The 22,144-nt window shown below is 39.9% G+C and overlaps 2 protein-coding genes across 3 annotated transcripts; both read right to left on the reverse strand.

The window, feature by feature from the left end:
• Nucleotides 1-250: 250 nt before the first annotated feature.
• lyn (LYN proto-oncogene, Src family tyrosine kinase) lies at nucleotides 251-18,223 on the reverse strand. 2 transcript variants are annotated; one of them, XM_071541855.1, is made up of 13 exons: nucleotides 18,100-18,223; nucleotides 14,284-14,420; nucleotides 13,663-13,702; nucleotides 12,488-12,590; nucleotides 10,436-10,534; nucleotides 10,185-10,288; nucleotides 9,863-10,012; nucleotides 9,582-9,734; nucleotides 5,762-5,944; nucleotides 5,553-5,629; nucleotides 4,260-4,413; nucleotides 3,363-3,494; nucleotides 251-2,216 (listed from the first exon to the last, which is right to left on the reverse strand). In XM_071541855.1, exons 2-13 carry the CDS (start codon nucleotides 14,413-14,415, stop codon nucleotides 2,014-2,016), a joined length of 1,530 nt encoding a protein of 509 aa, XP_071397956.1. In that variant the 5' UTR covers nucleotides 14,416-14,420; nucleotides 18,100-18,223; the 3' UTR covers nucleotides 251-2,013. The 2 variants fall into 2 exon arrangements, with proteins under 2 accessions (XP_071397956.1, XP_071397955.1); XM_071541854.1 differs by having other exon boundaries at nucleotides 12,488-12,593.
• Nucleotides 18,224-20,514: 2,291 nt separating this feature from the next.
• Nucleotides 20,515-21,885, reverse strand: LOC139663237 (cAMP-dependent protein kinase inhibitor alpha-like). Its single transcript, XM_071541856.1, has 2 exons — nucleotides 21,723-21,885; nucleotides 20,515-20,588 (listed from the first exon to the last, which is right to left on the reverse strand). Exons 1-2 carry the CDS (start codon nucleotides 21,883-21,885, stop codon nucleotides 20,515-20,517), a joined length of 237 nt encoding a protein of 78 aa, XP_071397957.1.
• Nucleotides 21,886-22,144: the final 259 nt, after the last annotated feature.

Below are 22,144 nucleotides of genomic sequence, written 5' to 3' on the forward strand. Positions count from 1 at the left end.
TAAAAAAAAAAAAAAAAAGTTGCAGCCTACAGATTGTAAGACTCACCTCATATTTTGGTTGCTTGTAATGATCTAAAAATTGAAGCTTATTCTACTGTTGCACGACTGTAAGTCGCTCTGGTTAAGAGTGTCAGTGAAATGCCTAAAATGTAAATGTAAATGGACAACACTTTTACTTAACATTTCAGCATATTTTCTTATATAATAACATTTATTGCATACAACATTCGTACATCATAACCCATCATCACCAAAAAGTACAAATATTTAATCATCAAAAGGCAAACAAAAACAGAAATATACAACTTGAATACTTTTTTCACTGCTTATTATCCTTATTTTCCATATTGTGGACTTGACTAATTCCAATGTTCAAAATGCAGCATAAATTGATGGGGACTCCTAAAGGTATTTAAGCACCGTTAAGTTATTTTTACTTAAGTACCAAGAGTCATCTAATGCTAAACCTAATGTAACTTATTCAGTGCATAATATACATTTGATTAAAAAATAACATTGGTTGTATTTGAGATGAGTAACCATTTACTGAAAGAAAGTTAAGAAGAAAAAAATGCACAAGCAAGGTTAGCTACAGCACTTCAATATGAAGTTGACTTTACAGGCGATCAACCCTTCACTTGTCGATGAAACAAGCAATAGAAACAACAAAAATATAACCTATTCACTATATTCACTTATAATTACAGTATGCTTTTGTTAATTACAAAGGGAGAAGGGAGTGCCATTGTTAGAGCAGCTTATGAAATGTATCTTAATATTGAAATAAAACATGTATAGCCACAACAACCCTCTCCAAAACAAAAGAAAATGCTATTATGAGGCATCGCAAAATGTAAATAGAGTAATGCTGCTTTCACTTCATATTGGCAAAGATAGTAGATACAAGTTTCCTACTTGAAAATAGTCACCATCATGGAAATAGTCAAGTACATTCATATATACATACATGCATTTCAAATCAAACCACCAAAATGAGTGATTTTTTAGCACATAAGTCATGTTGTGATCACAGCTCTTAGAATGCGATATCAGGACACAGCTACTTCCTGGATTTTTGGTTTGTGGGTGACATTTCAGTGTTTGGTTCGGTATAAAACATGAACTCAAATGTATCATCACTAACTGAATGTGTGTTCAGTGTGAAAAAGCTGATCAGAAGCGACCACAGTCTACAGAAAATGTCATTCTAGCAGTTATTTCCATATGATGTGAATGCAGCATCAGCCTTTTCTCCACTTTCCCACATTGCTCACACATACAACCAGTCTCTCCAGACAGAAACGTTCCTATACTCGGTCCTTCCATTCCCAATGAACCAATAGATATTGATTGATTAATTACTGGTGTGTCTTTAGTCCGGTATTGGTTCAGTCCCTCAGTACACACATCATGAAATGCAACACACTAAATTCTGTCAATATTCTCCTCTTTTTTGAAATGTCTTGTCACAAGACTCTAGTGTCAAAATGTAAAAAAAAAAAGAAAGCAGAATTGATACTTTCCCACACTCCAAACCCATTTCTTATAAGTTTGAATCTGTTTCTGTACTACTACTCTTGATGCAATCTTTGAATTTCTTTCTCTTCTCTTTCTCTCTCCTTCTCTCTCTCACACACACACACAAACACACACACACAGAGTTATAGACAGTCCATCTGTCCCTACCCACTCTGAAAAAAAACAAAAAAAAATTCCAAGTATACAAAAATGTATTTGTACACATAGATGACATTCATTAAAAATATACTTTTTATCTGTTTTTGTATATTTTTGAAGCATATCTCCAAACATATTCTGAAGTATATGTGAAATGTATTTATTGCATTTATGGAAGTATGGGTAGGACTCTGTAAGTCTCTCTCTCTCGCTCTGTCTCTCTCTCTCTGTCTCTCTCTCTCTGTCTCTCTCTCCATCTCTTTCTGTCATAAGTCTCTCTCAGTCTCTTTCTGTCTCTCTTTAAGTCTCAGTCTCTCTCTCTCTGTCTGTGTCTCTCTAAGGCTGCTGCTGGTACTGTCCCTCTGTGGCGGTGTAGAAGTCGTCCAGGACGCTCTGGATGTAGTCGAAGGTGGGCCGGTCGTCCGGTTTGTTCTTCCAGCAGGTCATCATGATCTCGTAGAGCTCGGCGGGGCAGCTGTCGGGCTGCGGCATCCGGTAGCCGCGCTGCACCGATGACATCACCTCGCCTTTTGTCATACCTGTGGTAAACACACATGGAGATGGAGGCGTGAATATGGAAATATATGATACAGAGAGAGAGACAGGAACACACAAACACAGATGTAAGCTCATGTTCATGGGGACATGCAAAGTCTAGTAGTAGCAGTAGTGATGGTAGTAGTAGCAGTAGTAGTATTGATAGTAGTAGTAACCCTACTACTACATTCAATAATAAAGGTCATAGTTGTGGAAATAGATGGTGGTAGTCATAGTAGCAGTAGTACTAGTAGTAGTATTAGTAGTAGTAGTGAAGATTAGATCAGATATCAAAGCAATAAAGTGTAAAAAAAAAAACAGTGGTATTAGTACTAGCAGTAATAAATGTAGTAATAGTAGTAGCAGTAGTAGGTGTAGTAGTAGTAGTAGTAGCAGTAGTAGTATGTGTAGTAGTAGTAGTAGTAGCAGTAGTACGTGTAGTAGTAGTAGTAGTAGTAGTAGTAGTAGTAGCAGTAGTACGTGTAGTAGTAGTAGTAGTAGTAGCAGCAGTAGGTGTAGTAGTAGTAGTAGCAGTAGTACGTGTAGTAGTAGCAGTAGTAGGTGTAGTAGTAGTAGTAGTAGCAGTAGTAGCAGTAGTAGGTGTAGTAGTAGTAGTAGTAGCAGTAGTAGGTGTAGTAGTAGTAGTAGTAGTAGCAGTAGTACGTGTAGTAGTAGTAGTAGTAGCAGTAGTACGTGTAGTAGTAGTAGTAGTAGCAGTAGTAGTAGGTGTAGTAGTACGTAACAGACTGACATTGCAAGGTAGGATTTGTGCAATAAATGAAAGAACTGTTTCCATGCAGTATAGAAAATGAAATTGGCCAGTAGATGGCAATAAATGTCTGAGGAATGATTTACAGCATAATAATACTATGAGCCCAATAAAATAGCTCATTTTGGTTATTTTGGTCATTTCAAAGACCATTACTTAAATAGATAAGCAAATAATCAATGTGTGAAGTATGTCAGAGAGCACAGAGAAGCATTTATGAGCATACTACAACTACTATTACTACTACTACTATTGCTACTGTTACTACTATTACTAATACCAATGCTACTAATAATAATATCAGTTTATTCAATCAGAAAATGAAATCAAAGTCTGACAGAAGAATAATAATAATGACTCCAGTCCAGTTAATGTTCACCTGGGTAAGGGATTTTCCCGAAGGTGATAATCTCGTAGAGCAGAACTCCAAAGGACCACATGTCTGACTTGATGGTGAAGGAGCCATAGTTAATGGCCTCTGGGGCGGTCCACTTAATGGGAAACTTGGCTCCTGGGCACAGGAGGAAACACACACACACACACACCACAGATAACACGTGGTCACAATTCAGGTAGACAAATTTTGCTTTAATTAACTAAATTAGACTATTATTGTAAGTAAGTCCATCTATGTAAGTACTCCATACTCTTTCCCATTCCTTGTACTCATCTACAATCTGTGTTGAAATGTTTATTTTCTACTTTTGTGCTTACATTCCATTTTTCTTATTTCTTATCCTATTACTTGTGCTGCTGCTTCCCCATAAAGATCAATAAAGTTTCATCTTATCTTATCACACAGGGATTCCATACATTGCCAAAGCAGACTAGTAATTAGTTACATGAATTACATTTACAATAGAACAACAGCAATCAACTCTCTTTCTCTCCCACCAGTATTGTATAGACTTGTGAAATGAACTGGTGCGTGGATCTAAGGCAATCAAAGGCATTCTAATACAAATTACATTAACTGACCTCACTTTTTAATCTGCAAGAAGAGAAGGCCAACCAAAGCTATCTGGGTCACTTGTTAAATAATAAAATGACCTTCCCAAATAAGTATTCTGCTGCAGGCACTCAGGAAACACTGTGAAAAGCCCTACAGTGCAAAAAGGGGATTTCTATGTTGATGTGTCACAAATATCCATGAAGTCAGGCAGAAAGACAGGGTCGAGTCAGTTGGAATGGGGAAAAACTCTTTAGGAAAAAGCTTATATATGGCAAGAATGGGGGGAATACACACACACACACACACACACACACACAACCTTACCCTCTCTGGCAGTGTACTCGTCGTCCTCTATGACCCTCGCCAGTCCAAAATCAGCTATTTTACAGAGCAGGCTCTCTGACACCAGGACATTGGCTGCTCTCAGGTCTCTGTGGATGTAGTTCTTCTTCTCTATGTACGCCATGCCCTCCGCTATCTGCAACAGCACAACATGATACAGTGCATAGTCCAGTGTAAGCCCAGGCTTCATCAAAACATACTAGCGAAGGAAAGGAAAAAGTAATCCAAAAAAATAAAGAAAAACTGGTGTACAGGAAAAATAATTCACAGTACACCATGATGCCTTTTTGAAAAATCAAACATTCCAAACATCACATCATGGTACTGTACTTGAATGATATCAATATTGAATATGCATCTATAGTCTACTACCTGAAACAACACCCATAACATATAAGAATTTACATACAGCAATGGCTCCTTAAGTGCGTTTCTTCAGTTAAACAGTGGAAAAACTGTAGAGATGTCTTTAAACAAATCTATGACTTGTAAATATATGTCAAAGACTTACAAGTGTATCACAAGCCCCTGTTGACTGATTATTAAATTATATATATGAGGCAAATAAAGGATTATGAACTGAGGAGAGGTTAAAAATCCAAGTAAAAATCAACTTAAATGAAACCTAATTTTTGCAAACTGCAACCAAGCTACAAACCCAAATTCTGTATTAGGCTACTTCAGGGACACAATGGCAATGAATTAAACATTCACTAACCCTAACTAACTCCACTGTACCAATAACAAACTAGTAGTTATTGACTAATACAGCATTCTTAAATACTTTGGGACCCAACATAGACTGCAGCAGACTGGAGTTTCAGACAGTTTTACAAACTCTTCTAGAAGGCAGAGCTGCTCAGGAGGCAGAAATAACCGTTCAGTTCAGTGTGGCGTTACATAGCCAGCTAGTTCTTTGGCTCCGCCCACTGAGGTTTAACTCAACCAATGCGGCTATTTCCATCCTCAGAGCAGCTTTGCCTCTGAGAAATGTTTGTAGCCTATAACTAAAACTCCAGTCTGCCCTGTGTGTGTTAGTACAATTGCTCCACACAGGGAACTGAACCCCTGACCTTCGCGATGTGCTCTTCCCACAGAGCCACACAGGACTTTATGCTGGGAACAATGAATGCGCACAGAGCTTTACTTTTAGTTACTGTTCCTCCTTTTCAGTTCGCCAGTGGAAAAAGTGACAGCATCTGTTTCGCAACAGCGTAAAGAGCAAGCTGAGGGAAGCAAGCATTTCTTCTGTATTGTAGTCAGTGTGGAAATCACCTGCGCTGAGAAATCGATGAGCTTGGGTAGCTGCAGTTTGCATCCCGCCTCGCTCTTCAAGAAGTCTAGTAGGCTCCCTAAATACAAGAAGAGACAAAATGGGATAAAATGTCAATATCTTTGAATGTATGTGAAACCCCTATTTGCACTCCTTGTCACTGGATGCTTGTTCTGGTGAGCTAAATGGCTTAAATGTAAAGGTTCTTCACCATTTGCCATAAATTCGGTGATGATGTAGATGGGCTCTGACTTGGTGACGACAGCGTACAGCCGTACCAGCCGCTCATGCTGCAGCGTCTTCATGAGATTGGCTTCCTCCATGAAGGCCTCAACGGACATGGTGCCCGGCTTCAGCGTCTTCACCGCAACTTTGGTGGAGTTATTGTAGTAGGCTGAAACGGGGGGAGAGAGAGGTTGAAGGAGAGAGATGGGGAGACAAGGAATATTACTGACCAGTAGAGGTAACTGCCACAGATAGAAGTGAATGAAAGTGAATGAGCAGCCAATGTGAATGGAAGTCTATGAATACAGTCCCCCAAAAAGGTTCTTCTTATGGACAAACCAACATAAAGCGTGCCTAGTGGCAAGCTCGTAAAGTGAAATAGTGTCACCAAAGTGTAAACCGTTGTTCACAATTGACTATTCTGTTACGTTATGGTAAGGCAGAGGTCCATTCATTCCTTTGAGAGACAATTTTGACGAAGCGACAACCCCACACCCCCTAGTGGACGATGGCTCCGTTGGCAGCAAAGTGACAAATACATTGGAAAAATTGAACTTTTGTGTTTTCTCCAGTCCGTCTTAACTCCATTAACTTAACCTGGAGTTGTATTCTTGACTGGATTCGTGAACTATTTTCATTTTTTTTCTTTTAAAACCATAAACTATCTAATATCTAGTAAAAAACCTAATATTTCACTCAAGAATAACCATTCTAAATAAAATAAATTAAAAAAAATGTCTGATGATTTGTTGACAATGATAACATTACATAGGTGATCACCTGTTTATGACAGACTATTCGCTTTAAGGACTAATATAGCTTCCCTCCAAAATGTATTTTTAATGTTAAGTAAGTCACAATGTTTTGCAGGCATTTTCCTCCATATTGCAACAAAATTGCCTATAGATATGTGTAACTTGGAAACTTGGAAATTTTGATTAAGCTCTAACTTTTTGAACAAATTCTAAATTTACCTTGGAAAATGGAAACAGCCATTATCAAATGACCGTATATAGTGAGTAAACAGACAATTGCAGTCGATTGAGGGAAAATACTTGTCCAAAGCACTCTTCTGCAATAATATATACAGTATATAAATGGAGCCTACTGTATATTGGTGGTTATTTTTTTGTCCACCCCATTCCTCCACTGAGTTTGTTGCAACAAAGAACCCAAAGTAAATTTCTTGGCAACATGTGAGAAACACTTGTCTGACAGGTCTGCAAGCAGATACCAGGAAGTTAACAGTGCAATTGCTGTTTAAGCTTCAGTGACCACTGAGCAAACACCAACTGTCATACACTTCTCTGGGGAACAAGAGCACAGTCTGCTTACTGGTGCAGTGAAAACGCAGCGTTCTGTTCAGTGCAGAGGCATTTCATTAACAGCAACCTAGAATAATTATTGTTTTTTGTGATTACGACTAATAATCTGGGTGCTAATATGGTTAAAGCTGCCTAAATCATAAAGTGAGGCTGCAACAGAGTATCATGTCAGTGTCATGTCGCATCCCCTGTAATTTTCTTTCTAAAATTCTTGTATCAAATATGTACGACCACACCCTTCACCCACAGCAAGGGACAAATCGAAACTTAAGAGTGAAATATGAAATAATTCCTAAACAGAAAGCTGGACTCATCAGCGTTAGATCTTTTGTCTCTCCCCTTTATTATTCTTTTCTGGGTATTAAGTTCAAATTTTTATCTCTCGCTGCCATTTGGAAACTGCCAATGTATGAAGTTACCAAGTGCAGCTTTACAGGCAATTATTAGATTTGATTATTGCAGATTTGCAGTGGCGTCCTCTTGTCAATGTATAAACGTGGCAATCAGCATGAAACACTTAAAACGAATTACAAACAAGGCTATGCTATAGGCTAATTTCCGATAAGGGAAAGAGAAAGAGGGAGTGAGGGAGGAGGAGGAGGAGGAGGAGGGGGAGGAGGACAGAATGACTATAGGCTGCTGGTGGCACCATTTGGATATTTGCAAAACTGACTGTCTTCTGATAGCAGCTAGAGGGAAGAACAAGGAGGAGAGTACAGAACTGGAGGTGTGAGCAGTCCATGCATTTTGGTTTTTGAATATGTTCTGATAAAGGACCATGTAAAACACAACCAAATAGACACTGATATCAGTAAGTTAGAGTTATAAAGTTTCACATGATGGCAAGAAGGAAGAGTGAGCCCACAGTGTTTTTCCACTGTCTAATGAGTCAAGAGGATCCAATGATGTCAATCCACAAGACCATCAACTTTCATTTTCCTCAAATGTCTTCAGTAACGCAACTGCAACAAACAATAAAAACGATGACAACTATAGTGAAATTAAACCATTCCTCATTTTCCTGGGGGACCCTCCTCGATCCCCCTTGAGGGACTCCTGGGGGTCCCCGGACCCCACATTGGGAACCACTGTTCTAGAGTTGTTCTGAGTTGTTTACAAATGCAACACTTGACTAAGCCTTTCATCCCTGCTACGTATGTGAATAGCAGGAAGCGGCTATCTCTGCAAATATTCAAATTGTGCAATGAAGTGCAATGGATCTTAGTTTCTCTGTTATCCTTCTCCTCCTACCTGTGTGTGTGTGTGTGTGTCTGTGGGTGTGTGATCACCACCTCCAGCTTCCAATGCAAATCTCCCATCAGACACACTCATATTTCCTCTATAGATGTATCACTGATAACACTGAGAGACAAGTGTTCCTAATCTACCTATTACTGTAAGCGTCCTAGGCCAGAGGACGCCACATGTTTGAATTACACTTTCAGAGGGAAGCAGTCTACTCTGATAAAAAAAAACAAAAAACAAACATCAACATACAAGTCAACTGAAGCTATCTTCTACATAACATGAGACGGAAGTCATATTTTGATTTTGGGGAAACACTCAACCATCAGCAAGGTACTTAAATGTGCTACATGTAGCACTGTTAAATGTAAATGTGTCATGGCCAAATTAATTGTGATACCTTGGTGAAATTGTGGTAAACAAATGAGACCATGGTTGAGACGACTGGTAGCCTCTGTCACACCAGTGGAATTGTTAGTGCTAGTGGTTCTCAAAGTTAAAACCATTATGTCCTATAAACCCTGTTTCTTCCTGTTGCAACAAGGTTGTCTGCATTTTGTTGAAGTGATACCTACTCTGGTTTGCTCACTACTGACTGTTACCAGGTTACCGGTACACTGAGTTGTAGCTAACCACAACGATAGCAGACAGTGTCCACAATTTCTAAAGTTCATCAGAGTTTAATCTATTTTTTAATCACATCGTCACCATATTGCCAATATTCCGATAAATGATGCTTGCTTCCCCATGGTGAGACTGAGTCATTTGTGTTGACTAACAAGTGATTTATATTATTGGTCATCGTAACAAAAAATCCAAGGCAACTCTCTCATTCATCCAGGCATCCATCCACTGGATTTATATTATTATTTGCACTTTATGGATCATTGATTGCTATATGTAAATAATGCAGTGTTTAGCTCTTCCTGTTTTGTGCCATAAAGCAATCCAGCAGATTTCCCTCCAAAACCGACCCAGTGGTACACAATGTAAAATACAGTGTAGAGGCCGGTAGAGACTGACAATCTTCTCATTGATGGTCTCGTTTGTTTACAGTAATTATACTAATGTCTCAAAATGAAAGTGGTAATGATTTATTGATGTTAAACTGCTGTGTGTGCACCTTTAACCCCCAACTGCTCCAGTGGAGCTGCTCAGTGGCCAACAGTAGAAGACAAATCAACCTCCCTGATAAAATAAGGGTTAAATATCTCTTTTTCTCGTCTCTGTACTCACCCATCCAGACTTCTCCGAACTGCCCTGCTCCTAGTTTCTTGACCATCTTGATAGACTCTTTGGAAATCTCCCAGGCGTCTTTGTCCCACGGTTTCTGAGCTTTGGGCTTCGCACACGGACGCTCCAGTTTGCGGCACAGGCCGTCCGGTTGATCTGGGAAGCATACAAACACACACATTTTGAGTTTTACATTGATGCCAGCAATCATTTCGAAGGGGGTAGGTGTCAGGAAGGATATTTAATTTTGGATTCAAACTGTTCCGTTACAGTGTCATACTCACGGTGGTAGTGTTTGATCATGCTGCCGAAGTCGAGGAAGGTGATTTTAGGGGAGATGTAGTAGCCACCGTTATCCAGAGCCCGGATCTTATAGTGTTTGACTGCATCTGTCCCCTGGGCGTCCACATCTCTGATGGACATGGAGTAGCTCCCTGGTGAACAACAAGGAAAAACAAGTTGACTCCTAGTAAGGAACAGAAACGCTTCAAATGGAGGAGGAACACAGTTTGGACTCCATAGATTGAAAGTGGGAACTGTGTGTGAATGTGTTTCTCTTTCTCTCTCTCTCTGTGAAATGCTATAATATCTATCTCATTTCCATACCTTTTGATGTCTCACTCTCCCTGATAAGATAAGCCCCTGGTTTGTTTGCTGGTGCCAGCAGCTGCCTCTCTGCATCCTTTCTGGTGATGTCCTTGAAAAACCACCTGCAGCACCCAGAATCAGGAAATAATTAGCTCCTTCATTACACCACTTAAACATTAGCTGTAAGGTAATTTGTTGTTATTCATTTTCATATTGGTAAAAGTGAAATCGTCAAGTTAAAAGTCACTTATTCAGATGCAGTCACTCACTCCTCTGTTTCCATGGTGTCGGCCTGGGCGACGTAATTGGACGGGATGAATCCCTCTTTCTTGCTCGTCAGCGACTTGGCCTTCCACCACTCGCCGTGTCTGGGGAATATCACTTTATTTTAACACAATTATTTTGTTTTTACTTTGATTGAATTTACTTTGATTTACTCTACTTGCACATGTCTGGGGGACTCAGATCGAAGAGGCAATGATTCATAGTTAACATTATGAAGCAGCAGAGGCGGGCAATGATGGCTTTTGCAGGAATGAGTATTGGCAAATCAATCAATATGGATAACACAGTGGGCTACAGGGAACAACGGGATCATGAAAAAGATGCTGTTGGGAAAATTGCCCATATTCATTGCATTTAAATGTGAGCAGTTAAACCTTTACACCAGGAGAAAAAGTAAATAATTTCTACTTTGGAAGTCTGTATCATGGTTTTTCCACTGTATCTTGTGTAGCAGCGTCTCCACCTGGTACGCTGGTACTTTACCTCAGGACACTATTGTTCCACATCACTGGCGATTTTAGACTGCATGCAGTGAAAAGATGTTATTCTCGCCTTTTTTTTATTTCCCTATTATTCCCTATAACAGTCATGGAATTGTAGAAATTGGGTATGGCTACAAAGCTGAGACTCTTATGAATCCAAAGAGCCCAATTGCATTTATGTGTGATGAAATATGGCCTCATAGTAACCATTTCAATGTGATAACAGCATTTTTTAAAAACTTGACGTTACTGTATAAAATGACCTATTGTGAGCTCTAGGATAATCACAGCCTCATGAAACTCTAGAGCCAGAATCTAGACACCTAGACCATTCAGAATGTATGGGATGTCCAGGTACATTGAAGATAAGTGGGTTTTTTTGAGCCATTTTCAGAAAATAGTGTTTGTCATCCAATCGTCAAAATTGTCAAAATCGCACAAATCTCCAATTATTGATTGATTGATTGAATTATTGATACTGCATCACAGCATTAAGTTTTCTAAAGTGTTTTTCAAGGTCATGAGGTCTTCAGGTGGTCTTTTGGGGAGATTTTAACTGATGCACTTTATTATTTTAGTTAAAGTAGTCACAATGTTTCTTATTCTGATAGAATTGGGTATTAGATTATAAATATTCTGTTTGGTTGTTATATTTGCCTTTTGGTTGACAGCACAAAGAGGGTGAGAGGAGGATAGAGAGGAGAGAAGGAGAGAGAGCAGGATGGAGTCGGCACAGAGAGAGAGAGCAAGAACCAGGTGAGAAAGTGGACAGGTAGTCAAGACCACATAGTTATAATGCCAAGGCAGCTTCTGTTTTGCCCACATTCATTCATCGCTTGATGATATGGTGGACTGTCCCCATGTGGTTCAGAGACTGAAACAATGTTTTGTACATTTCTCCTCATATCTGCTTTGCTATAACTTGATCTTTTACTTACTTTGGAAAGTTCTGGTCATTATGATTGAGTCTTTGCCTCAGGTTTTATTAACTAACTGAGGGTCCTCTCTAAAACAGGTGTATTATATTGAAATCTGTGATTGTTCATTCTGAACCATTATTATTATACACTACAATTCACCACCCAACTAATTAGGTTGCTTCTGAAGGTAACATTGTGTACCTAATTGAACTGAGGTTTGCCAAACTGAAAGGGGTTGAATACTTTTGCGAACAGCATATTCAATTTTTCATTTTCTTAAAAAATATTTTGTGGTGTAAAACTTGTGTTACTTACTTGTAATTCATTAAAAGTATTATTGTTGTAAATTAAAATATCATATATAGAAAAATATTAATGTATTAATTGTTATCCAGTGAAATGAGTGATTTAGCAGGGGGGTTGAACACTTTTGCAAGGCACTGTATGCATGTCACATTCTCATTAGGGGCTGAGCCCCCCTAAAGGTCTGATCCTAGAATCGCCCCTGTTCCACATTATATATTTATTCAACCAAATTGCATCTGTGAGCTTTTATCATTGGTTTCTGTCCCACATGATGCGGTAGATAAATGATGAATACGGTTTTCTGAAGTGGAATCGATCAGACACTCACTCCTCTAAAATCTTAAGTTTTTCTCCCTTCTTGAATCCTAAGTCGTCGGGGTGCATGGCTTCATAGGGGTAAATGCCGACCACAATTTTACCAGCCCCACTTTCTGCTGGAGACAGAAAAATAGATTATTGACATGTCAGTAAGAACAAAATGAATACAGCTCATTTACCAATACACAGGATGTGATGTTGAGTGTGTGTGTGGGTATCAAAAGCTCAACATCTGGAATAACTCCCATCTATACCCACTTTAAACAAACTCACTACTGACCGAAGTGCCCACATACCTCATTCACTACCAATGGTGGAAGTAACAAATTACATTTACTCTTGTTAATTGAGAAGGGCTTTTTTGTACTTGTACTTGAGTATTTTTTGAAGTCATTTTACTTTTATGCTAGTATGTTTTCACTTAAGTAGGCTCTCCATAAGATTTGCATCAGAAACTGGCCTGTTGTGAATTGTATTTGCATCAAACCCCTGCTAAAACTTGTGGTGGTAAGTTAACCTGTAATATTAAATGTTCATATTTACCTATGATAGTGGCTTACTTAACAAAAATTAACCAAAAAGCTGTCCATCCAGCTACAGTGTTATTGTTTTGTGTTAGCCTGGTTGTTGTGTAGCTAGTTTGCTAGCCTTGCTAGCTAGTTGGTTAGCTAGCAGCAAAAGAAACATCAGTGTAGTAATGTTATTGAATAATGAGGATGCTATCTTCAGTTTTTTTTAAATTACACATCAAATAATGGCATGAATGTCAGTATTTTATTGTTTATATCCCTTAACATAGTCTAAGTAGCTTTTCCTCTGACTACATTTCAAAAGAGCTACTTTGTTTCAATACACACCTTTTACTTCTACTCAAGTAAAAGTTCAGCCAAGTAACAGTATTTCTACTTGACTGGAACATTTGTAACTCTTTCCACTCTTGCTAAATATCTGCAAACAATAGCAGCTCAGCAATGTGACAAATAAGGAAAGAGGGTTAAAGCCGTACTGTGTAGTTTTGGTAAGAAAAAGTTACTTGTATAACATTCATTTGTACTGAAGACTTATTTCAAATATCTACATATCCAAAAATGTATCTTTTGAAGCCAAGTGAACCAATGATAAACCATGCAGATGATTTAGAAAGAAAGAAAGAAAGAAAGAAAGAAAGAAAGAAAGGTCCCATACCTTCCATCCTTTGAAACACCTGACCAGGCAACAGGTTATCCTACACAGGCAGATCAATAGTTTTATATCAGAAACAGCAAAAAGTATGCAAAATAATTACAGAAATGTGAAGGTTTAATGTGGGATTAATCAAGTGTCAATTTATCCACTTTCATCTGACATTATTATTAATTTAACTGACATCATCATTGCATCCACCCTACAGAATTTCCATCGGGTTTCATCATCTATTAATTCCCCTATTATAGGCTATTGCAATCATCTGTATGAGAGAGGGAAGTGCTGTTTATTAGGAAATGTCTGAGTCTGTATTTCTCCAGATCAAGGGGGAAAGGTTGTATCTGAATAGAAAAGGGAAGGCTTCCTCATTGACATGTCACTTTTATGTGTTCACATGTGTTCTTCTTTTTACACTTTTTAATCCATTTTGAATGCATGTGAATTAAGGAAAACTGTAACAACTTTGATTTTCCCTTTTCATGTGATTCCTTTTCCGATTCACTTTTTCATGTTTGATTCGTTTTGTGTGACGTTGGACTAAGATCAGCGGCATCCCACTTTGTTGAAAGACCAAAAAATCAATCTTGTATCATCTAACAGCCCAGGTGTCTGACTACTTACTATGGCGTTTTTTTTATTGGAGGTGGGGTCTCTGACATAGAGGGTTTGGTCGGTACGTACAGGCTGCTGGCCGATCTTCCCTTCCAGACCTCCGCTCAGACCTTCGCTCAGCGTGGACTTCATGCAGCCCATCCTGTCTGCGTGGGGAAGTGAGAATAAAAGCACAGTGAGTCGCAGTGTTGCACATTCGCTGATGCGCAGCCGTCATAGGCGCCAGAGGCCTGTGCTTTTCGACCCGTGCGAATGAAAATACCGCAAAACCAAAGTGTGCCATTAGGTTGTGTCTTTGAAGGGACGTAGCCCACTTCCCATGCTCACTTTTCACTTCTTCACTTCTTTGGGTTTTCAGTACAGTAGTGTGATGGAGGTGAGGACTAGATTTTACTCAACCTGCAATGTGTTTTTTTTTTTTGGCATGAAAATGAAGGAATTAAGATATACAAAATATCGGAACAAAGTATCAACTATCAGGAGATCAGTCGAAAAATATTGGTTTCCATCATCATCATCCCCCCTCTCCTCTCTCTCCTCTCATCCTATTTCACCTGGTCTTTAAGTTGCATGTATTTCTGTTTTGCTCATAGCAAAACTGATTGGTCATAAAAAGTTGATTGCTGCAGTCCGTTTCCTGTAATATTGTGTTTTGTTGTTGTGGTTTTAGATACAAGTCGCAGCTGTTATCTACCAACCAGCAGGAAGCGTACACACATGTGCACACACACTGACACCTACACACACACACACACACACACACACATAGACTCTCACACATACACAGATTGTCTCAGTTTTATGTCTATCTCTCTCTCTCTTATCTCTATCTCTCGCTATCTTTCTCTCTCTCTCTCTCTCTCACACACACACACACACATGCACACACACACTGCCAAGTGACCACACATTCTGTTAGAAACATCATAGACACTTCCTGTGTTACAACAGGTCACATTGCGCTGGCAGTATAGTCAGGAGGCAATATAGACGTAAAGGAGGAAGGCACAGCCACTGTTAGCACACATCTCCCTGTCACTTGTATGGTAGGCTTTCGGGAAGATGAGGGACAAAACTATTTACCACACACACACACACACACACACACATGCAAACACACCCTTGTTGAATGAGTATAGTCATACATGCGTCATTTTCAGCCCATCTATGAGTTTTCAAATTGTGGTGTTAACAGTAAAGCACCAACACATTTTATGGTGAAAGGTCATAAGGGATGTCTTCAACAAAATATATATATATATATGAATAGACACACACACACATTCATATTCTTATTCATATGCAGAAGGGTTTAAGTCTCTATGCAGGTAGAAGTCTCTATTGCTATTCCTGGTCATTCTGGATGCTGGTCATCAAAGATTCATGTTATTATTCTCATGATTCTGACAGACAGGAAGAAGGACCCACAGCCAGTTATTCTGTTATTGTCCTGATTTGTTCTAGTTAGACAGAATAGTCAAAATAGATTTTTATCAGAATTGACCTCCGGCAGAAGCTATTGTGTTGTCTTCCTCGAGGAAACCTGACACATTTACGGTTTCCTCAAACTTTGGACCCAATAGAGAATATTTAACCACTTTGCCTGCTGGGAAAAATTCAACTTTATTGACCAATTGCAGACTAAGAGTTGAGTGTCTACTTCCTCCTTGTCTATTTTGTTGTTCTCTTGTTAGTGTTGTGTTAGGTTTTGCATTTTAACTTAAGTAAGTACTGCCCAGAATCCAGTGTGTTTTTTCCCTGGTTGTTTCCTGGGTGAGTGAATTGTAAAGATTTACAGGGTAAGAGACCAGTTGAAAACGTGTCTTTTATTGCATCGTGCAGAGCTTGTGGTGGGTGATTATGAAAATGGACCATTTATTCAAATCCATAGAGTACGGCTTCAGTGATAAGAGTTGGGGAGTCATAATATACAAGAGTGTTTCTACCCAAACAGAGCAGTGTTGCCCTCTTCCAAATATTTGTTGATTTCTTTTTACATTTCTGATGGCAGACATTAACCAACACTGACACAATGCATAGAACTAACAGAAAGATAGATGTAGCTGTATGTATACTCAGCAGCCTAAAACTGAAAGACAATAAGCAAAAGAGTATAACTAAACAACAATATGAAAGACAAAGACAGGCTGATGGAGGCTCTAAGAAAACGTCTTTATTGGAACATAAAAATCAACGTGTTTCAGCAGAAAGCCTTTATCAGGGTTACATGACAAAGGGACAATAGATCTTAAATACCTCTCCAAATTGGCCACTTCAGTCAAAATGGCCGCTTTAGTGGACTTAGACCAATCAGAAAATAGGTTGCATGTCAAAGGTCAACGTCTAGGAGTCAGCAGTGACACAATAAAACAACACCATCTAAAAATAATCCATAAACCTAAAGTCTTACAACCTTTTGTTTTTTAGAACGTCCATCAGCCTCCAAGAGTAGCTGAAAGTGACACTTTAGAGAGACCACACCTGAAAGTTTGCTTTTTACACTTCTCCTTGTTTACCATACAATAGCATTTACAATTCCCCAGGAAATTCAGTTTGCTATACACTTGTATATAGTATATGCTACAATAGGGAGATTCAGTTCCTAAGGGCCAGCACAGAAAACACAGTGCAGAGATTCACAGGCATCAGTCCAATCCATCTAAATGACGTTTTTGGAATTGAACTGAGCCCGACTGAATTAGAACTGAGCAGAAAAGTAACAGAAACAAAGAGTGCTAGCTTTTGGATGAAGCAGTTTCCAGCACCGACAGCTGAGGGCAAAGCAGACAAAAGAGCACACCTGAAAAAGAGAACTTGCTCTCAGCGCGCGTTTCCCCCTTGTCTAAATAAAGGAGTTTATGAATTGAACTGAAAGTAACTAAACAAAGCACGAGAGCGTCGTGATGTTCGGTGGTAAAGCGACAGAACAGAGTGAAAGAGTGAGGGAGCGAAGGAGAAAAAGTGAAGGACGAAGCACTGTAAGCAGCAGTTTGTCGGTTTTGTTTCTGGGACAGTAGTGCGGTTCGTTCAGCACTGAGGTCATATTTTTAACTTGACAGTCAGGAAACTGCTGGAAACTGAGGGTCTGGGCAGATATGCAGCCAACACACACACACACACACACACACACACACCCACTTCCTCCTCTCGCCTGTCATTGGGCTGGATTGAGCCAAAGAGAGAAGAGAAGAGGAGAGGAGAGCTTCTAGCATGTTTCCCAATGCACATATATCAATGCAGACACTGATATAATAGATTAGCAGCCAAACTCTCTGCAGAATATGAATCCAACTCAGTCACAAAATCTAACTACATTCACTTGTCACATGGCATTCCCCCCATGAGCCATAGCATATGGAGTTAAACTGGTGATTTATTCCAATACGCAAAATGTAATTTCAATGACGGCATCGTACTTGAAGTTTCATAAAATCACCCCACACTGTTATCTTACCATGAAACTGTCTTTAACTTTTAAAGAGAAATCATAAGACATCTAAATACATCTGTAATGCAGTTACTCTTTAATCTGATTACTTTTCCCACTCACAGTTACCTATTTTCCCCAGATTACTGTAATTCTACTATAACTGTTACAATCGTTTTACATCCCAATCCTGATCATTGTCTAGGCGTGCAGACTCCATGGAATGTCAACAAATGCACACCAATGAACACCAATGCGTGTGCGTGCATGTGTGTGTGTGTGTGTCTGTGCGTATGAGTGAACACACTCAAGTCCCATTGCGCTGATATCGCACAATGAACTATTGCACATCTGCGTCTGCTGGCTTCATTCACATTTCTCATGTGTTTTTTGCTTACCTGTCTTATATCCTCAGTTTGGACAATAGTTGATCCACTGTGGCGAAGGTTTTTAGTCCTCAGGTTTCCACTGTGTGTTTTTCATCAGAGTGACTGACTGACTGACTGACAGGCTGACTGACTGGAGGGACTGACTTGCTTAGTGGCCAACTGGTCGACATGGACTGTTACACTCAGCCACTAGAATGAGGAACTTATAGAAGCTGGTCGGGGATTTTTCTTTCTTACTGAAACTTCCTGGTACAATTGTCTAATGATTATTTGCATAATCAGCAACACACACACACACACACACACACACACACACACACACACACACACTAGCCAGGGATATGCATGGCAAGCCTTAGAAATAGTAGAAGTGGGAGTTTTAGAGCTTTTACTCATATAGGGAAATATTGTTGATCTTGAACTATAACAGAGTGGGTTCACTGTGTCATAGGTGGGATTTGACTAGAAAGAAAGAAGGAAGGAAAGAAAGAAAGAAAGAAAAGCAACAAATATCTGAAATCAAATCCCTTTGAGGAAGTCTCTCCATACATTTTGGTGCCACATTTTCTTACATATTTTCATCAAATAATTCATTGTTGAAATCTTGAAATTGAGACCTATAAGTCTCATTCAAGATATTCCATTAAATATGTTAGAGGCAAGTTTTCATGTGTTAATCTTACACTACAGTTTCATAGACACCACAGTTTCAATACATGCTACAGTTGTCAAGTTAAATATATTCTCCCACAGTGCCGCCTCTTGGATGAGTTGCAGAACTACAATAAAAAAAAAAAAAACAGTAAACTTGTCATTTAACTGTCATCAATTATTTATTCTACATTAATCAGCACGAGGAATAGAAAAATGGTCATAGACGATCAGACAAACACCTACACATTTTGCAAAATCATGCACATGTCATATTTCTACATGCTGAATTATGAACAGTTGGGGTTTAAACAGTGTGTTGTTGAAGCAGACGCTGAAATTCACTACAGTCACACGGCAGCGGACGTTTTGAAAACTGAATATTATAAAAATGAGCTATATTCCCCTCATTGCAATTCCCCTTATAGGAAGACATTTCAATTAGAAGACAAGAAGAATGAGACACGGAAAAAGCGGCAATATCCAATGATTATACTCGGTGAAAATGGGGAGGAAAACGATGAGATACATATCGTATTAAAAGTGTGTTTTGGCATGCGTGGTGTTCGATGGCAAGTTCAACCCAGTTCAGTCTCGATGGCAGAGAGAGAGAAACCTCACACAAACATGGTACAGTTACTGGAAGAAATCCTTTTTAGCTCCACTCAAGTATTGCGTTTCTACATACGATTCATGATTACGATTCATTAGAAAGGTAAAAAACAAAACAAAAAAAAGTATAAACATTTAAAAAGAAAATACGGCTTCATCCTTATTTTTCCTTTTTTTTTTTTTTTTTTTTTTTTTTTAACCATGTTAGAGAACTGACAAAACCTGGCATTTGTCACTCATACATGCTGGAAAATAGGATTCCTGGTGAAGCTGTGGAATATTTTCAGTGGTCCAAAACAAAAAGCACTGTAAAACGGACAATATCAGACCATCATCCCAGTGCTTTACCATAGCCTTCTACTGTATGGGCCGGTTTCAAATATACAGACTACTAGTGGAGCAATTGATTTCTCTCACCAAACACGTCAACAGCCTCAACACACCACTTTATAGATACAGAACAAATCAAGCGTACTTTTCGATTTTTTTGCCCAGTATTTAAATATTCTAACTGCTTTTTCGCCCAGGTTCACTACGGTTCTGTAGTCCTACTCTCTCTACAGTATTGCCAATTTAAAGGAAGAACAAGCCATTGACTGGCACTAATATAATCCTGCAAATCTAGATTGCTCCGTCTCTATCAGCATCACTACCTCTACAAACATGCTACTCCCAATGTGGCCCATTACAACATCGGTACATTGCAGTGGTCGTACGAATGGCTCACACTAGAACAAAACTGAATACCTTACACAAGCTCTCTGGTAGGTGTTATTCTCAACCATTTCTACAGTTATCCCCATTAGGCCGGCCTGTGTAGTTAGTAAATAAGACTAAAAGTAAAAACTTCACTTCCCCTTTCAAAGGGCAACAGAAATTCGTCTTTTTTCGCTTCCCCCGGCTCTGAAGTACACACCAGCCTGTTTATTCTAGTGCATAGCAGAGCCACAGACAGACGTCAGAGCGCCAGGTGTTCGGCAGCACAGCACAGCACGGCACGGCGCCCCTACAGTGGATCCGGGGTTCGGTGCCTTGCTCATGGGCACCTCGGCGGCGGTGGCGGGCTACCCTCCGGTCACCAGCTCGCGTCGGAGAAACGTCTCCGTGGCCGCGGGGATCGAACCGGCAACCGCCCGCCCGCCGGTAGGAGCGTCCGGCGGGTTAGCTGTTCCTCTGCTCCGCCTCCCTCTGGGCCGTGGTGGAGGAGCTCTGGCTGTCCTCGGTGTCGTCTCCATCTGCGGACAACAGGAGAAGACGTGGAAAATGTGACTTATGGACGTCAATATTAAGATGGAAAAACTAAGTCCTGGTCCTAGCCAGGCTCTTGCAGGTGTAGTTGAGGTTTGGTTATGAGAGGAGCGCTGCCTTTTTGAACCAAATATTCAAGACCTCGGTCAGCTTTGTAACTCCCTCTGGAAAGCAAACTACACACCAACAGCCACTGTTTGAATTGGTCCCAAAGTTCTGACTCGATTACAATCAGTCCTTCTGAGACTTTGCTGAGGGAGATCTAGCTTGCTGAGCTAATTACACAATGCCGATGTTATATGACTGTTATATGAATGTGTTATGTCATCAATGAATAGAGTCCTTGAAGCAAAGGCAAAACTGTTAGACTGTCCCAATTCCTAAAGCAAATGAATCAGAGCTTTATTATCTCTCCAGAGCCAACACAGCACCCAACAAAGAAACATTAAAAATGTCTAGGGCACAAGAACATATTTGAAGTTCTACTCCCTGAAGAAGGCCACAGATTGTCTGAAACTAGCTATGCAAGAGAGCCTTGGAGTTCCTTCTTTTTCACTGAATGCAACAACCCTAAACCAAAGAGCAGCTTCCTCTACACAGAAACCCAATAGAAGCACTCTCTATCCTCTCTTCTAGCACTAAGAGAAAATGTCATTGAGTTTCAACAGTAGCACTAAACCTTAGAACCTTGAAGCCCTTTCCATACTGCACTTAGCCAATGGTTAACAGCATTTTAGTACCTTTTTAACCCTGGGCTATCTTAACATTTCACCCTGGCATCTTCTAACCCTCACTTTAGCTCAGAGATACAGTAGTTAGACCCGTTCTGGACCACGGTTTGGCTCACCTTGGTGGATTTAACAACATATTGAAGAACTTCACCCTCAGCTAAAGCTAGGGACACACTAGAAGACTTAAGATGGGGACACACTAGATGACTTTTAGCTCGATTATACCCCCAATTGGACCATCGTGACTGATTTTCAAGATCGGAGACAGTCCGCACTGCTTTGGGACGTTCTCGAAGGACAGTCAGCATTGCTGATCTTTTAGAGTGTGTGAGCGTTGAAGACTTTAATTTCTCGCCTCCTGATCTAGCTTCGGACCAGTCAGTACTTTACCTCCCCCTCCAGCGTTGATGTGTAGCTGGGACAGGGACAGGGTGAGGGGCAGCTCGCGTCCCTCGGGGTCGGTGGGGCTCTGCAGGATGTCGTGCATGGCGTTCCTTCGTCCCGTCCTGCCAGAGGCGATGAAGTCTGCGTACGTGGCCTCGACGTCAGCCATCGCTCGCGCATCGTTCACACAGCAGCGCCTGCCAGGAGAGGAGAGAGAGACGAACAGCTGTAGCTTCAACTAAATACACACCTCTACAGGTTCTGCTCTATTCGGCCAGTTGTTAGTGTATGTTTATATACGTTTGATAGTTAAGATTCTCAGGACAGCGTTTCTACTATTGAAGCCAGTGGTGCAGTGGTAACTAAAAAGAAGGGAAAACTGTCAGTTATCAATATAAGGCAAACAACCACCAATATAAACAAAAATC

The sequence above is a fragment of the Centroberyx affinis genome, unplaced genomic scaffold (assembly GCF_046629955.1).
Source record: "Centroberyx affinis isolate AG114_WGS23_722 - 3 ecotype Tasmania unplaced genomic scaffold, CSIRO-AGI_Caff_v1 ptg003959l_1, whole genome shotgun sequence".
NCBI classification, from domain to species: Eukaryota; Metazoa; Chordata; class Actinopteri; order Beryciformes; family Berycidae; genus Centroberyx; species Centroberyx affinis.

Bases quoted from the DNA above. Each gene is read 5' to 3' on its own strand.
- LOC139663237 (XM_071541856.1), bottom strand. From the start codon at position 21,885: ATGGCTGACGTCGAGGCCACGTACGCAGACTTCATCGCCTCTGGCAGG. The intron at 20,589-21,722 runs GTAAAGTACTGA...TGTTGTCCGCAG, and splicing joins CATCAACGCTGGAGGGGGAG to ATGGAGACGACACCGAGGAC.
- lyn (XM_071541854.1), bottom strand. From the start codon at position 14,415: ATGGGCTGCATGAAGTCCACGCTGAGCGAAGGTCTGAGCGGAGGTCTG. The intron at 12,594-13,662 runs GTATGGGACCTT...TTCTGTCTCCAG, and splicing joins GGTGTTTCAAAGGATGGAAG to CAGAAAGTGGGGCTGGTAAA. The intron at 10,535-12,487 runs GTGAGTGTCTGA...GATATTCCCCAG, and splicing joins AAACTTAAGATTTTAGAGGA to ACACGGCGAGTGGTGGAAGG.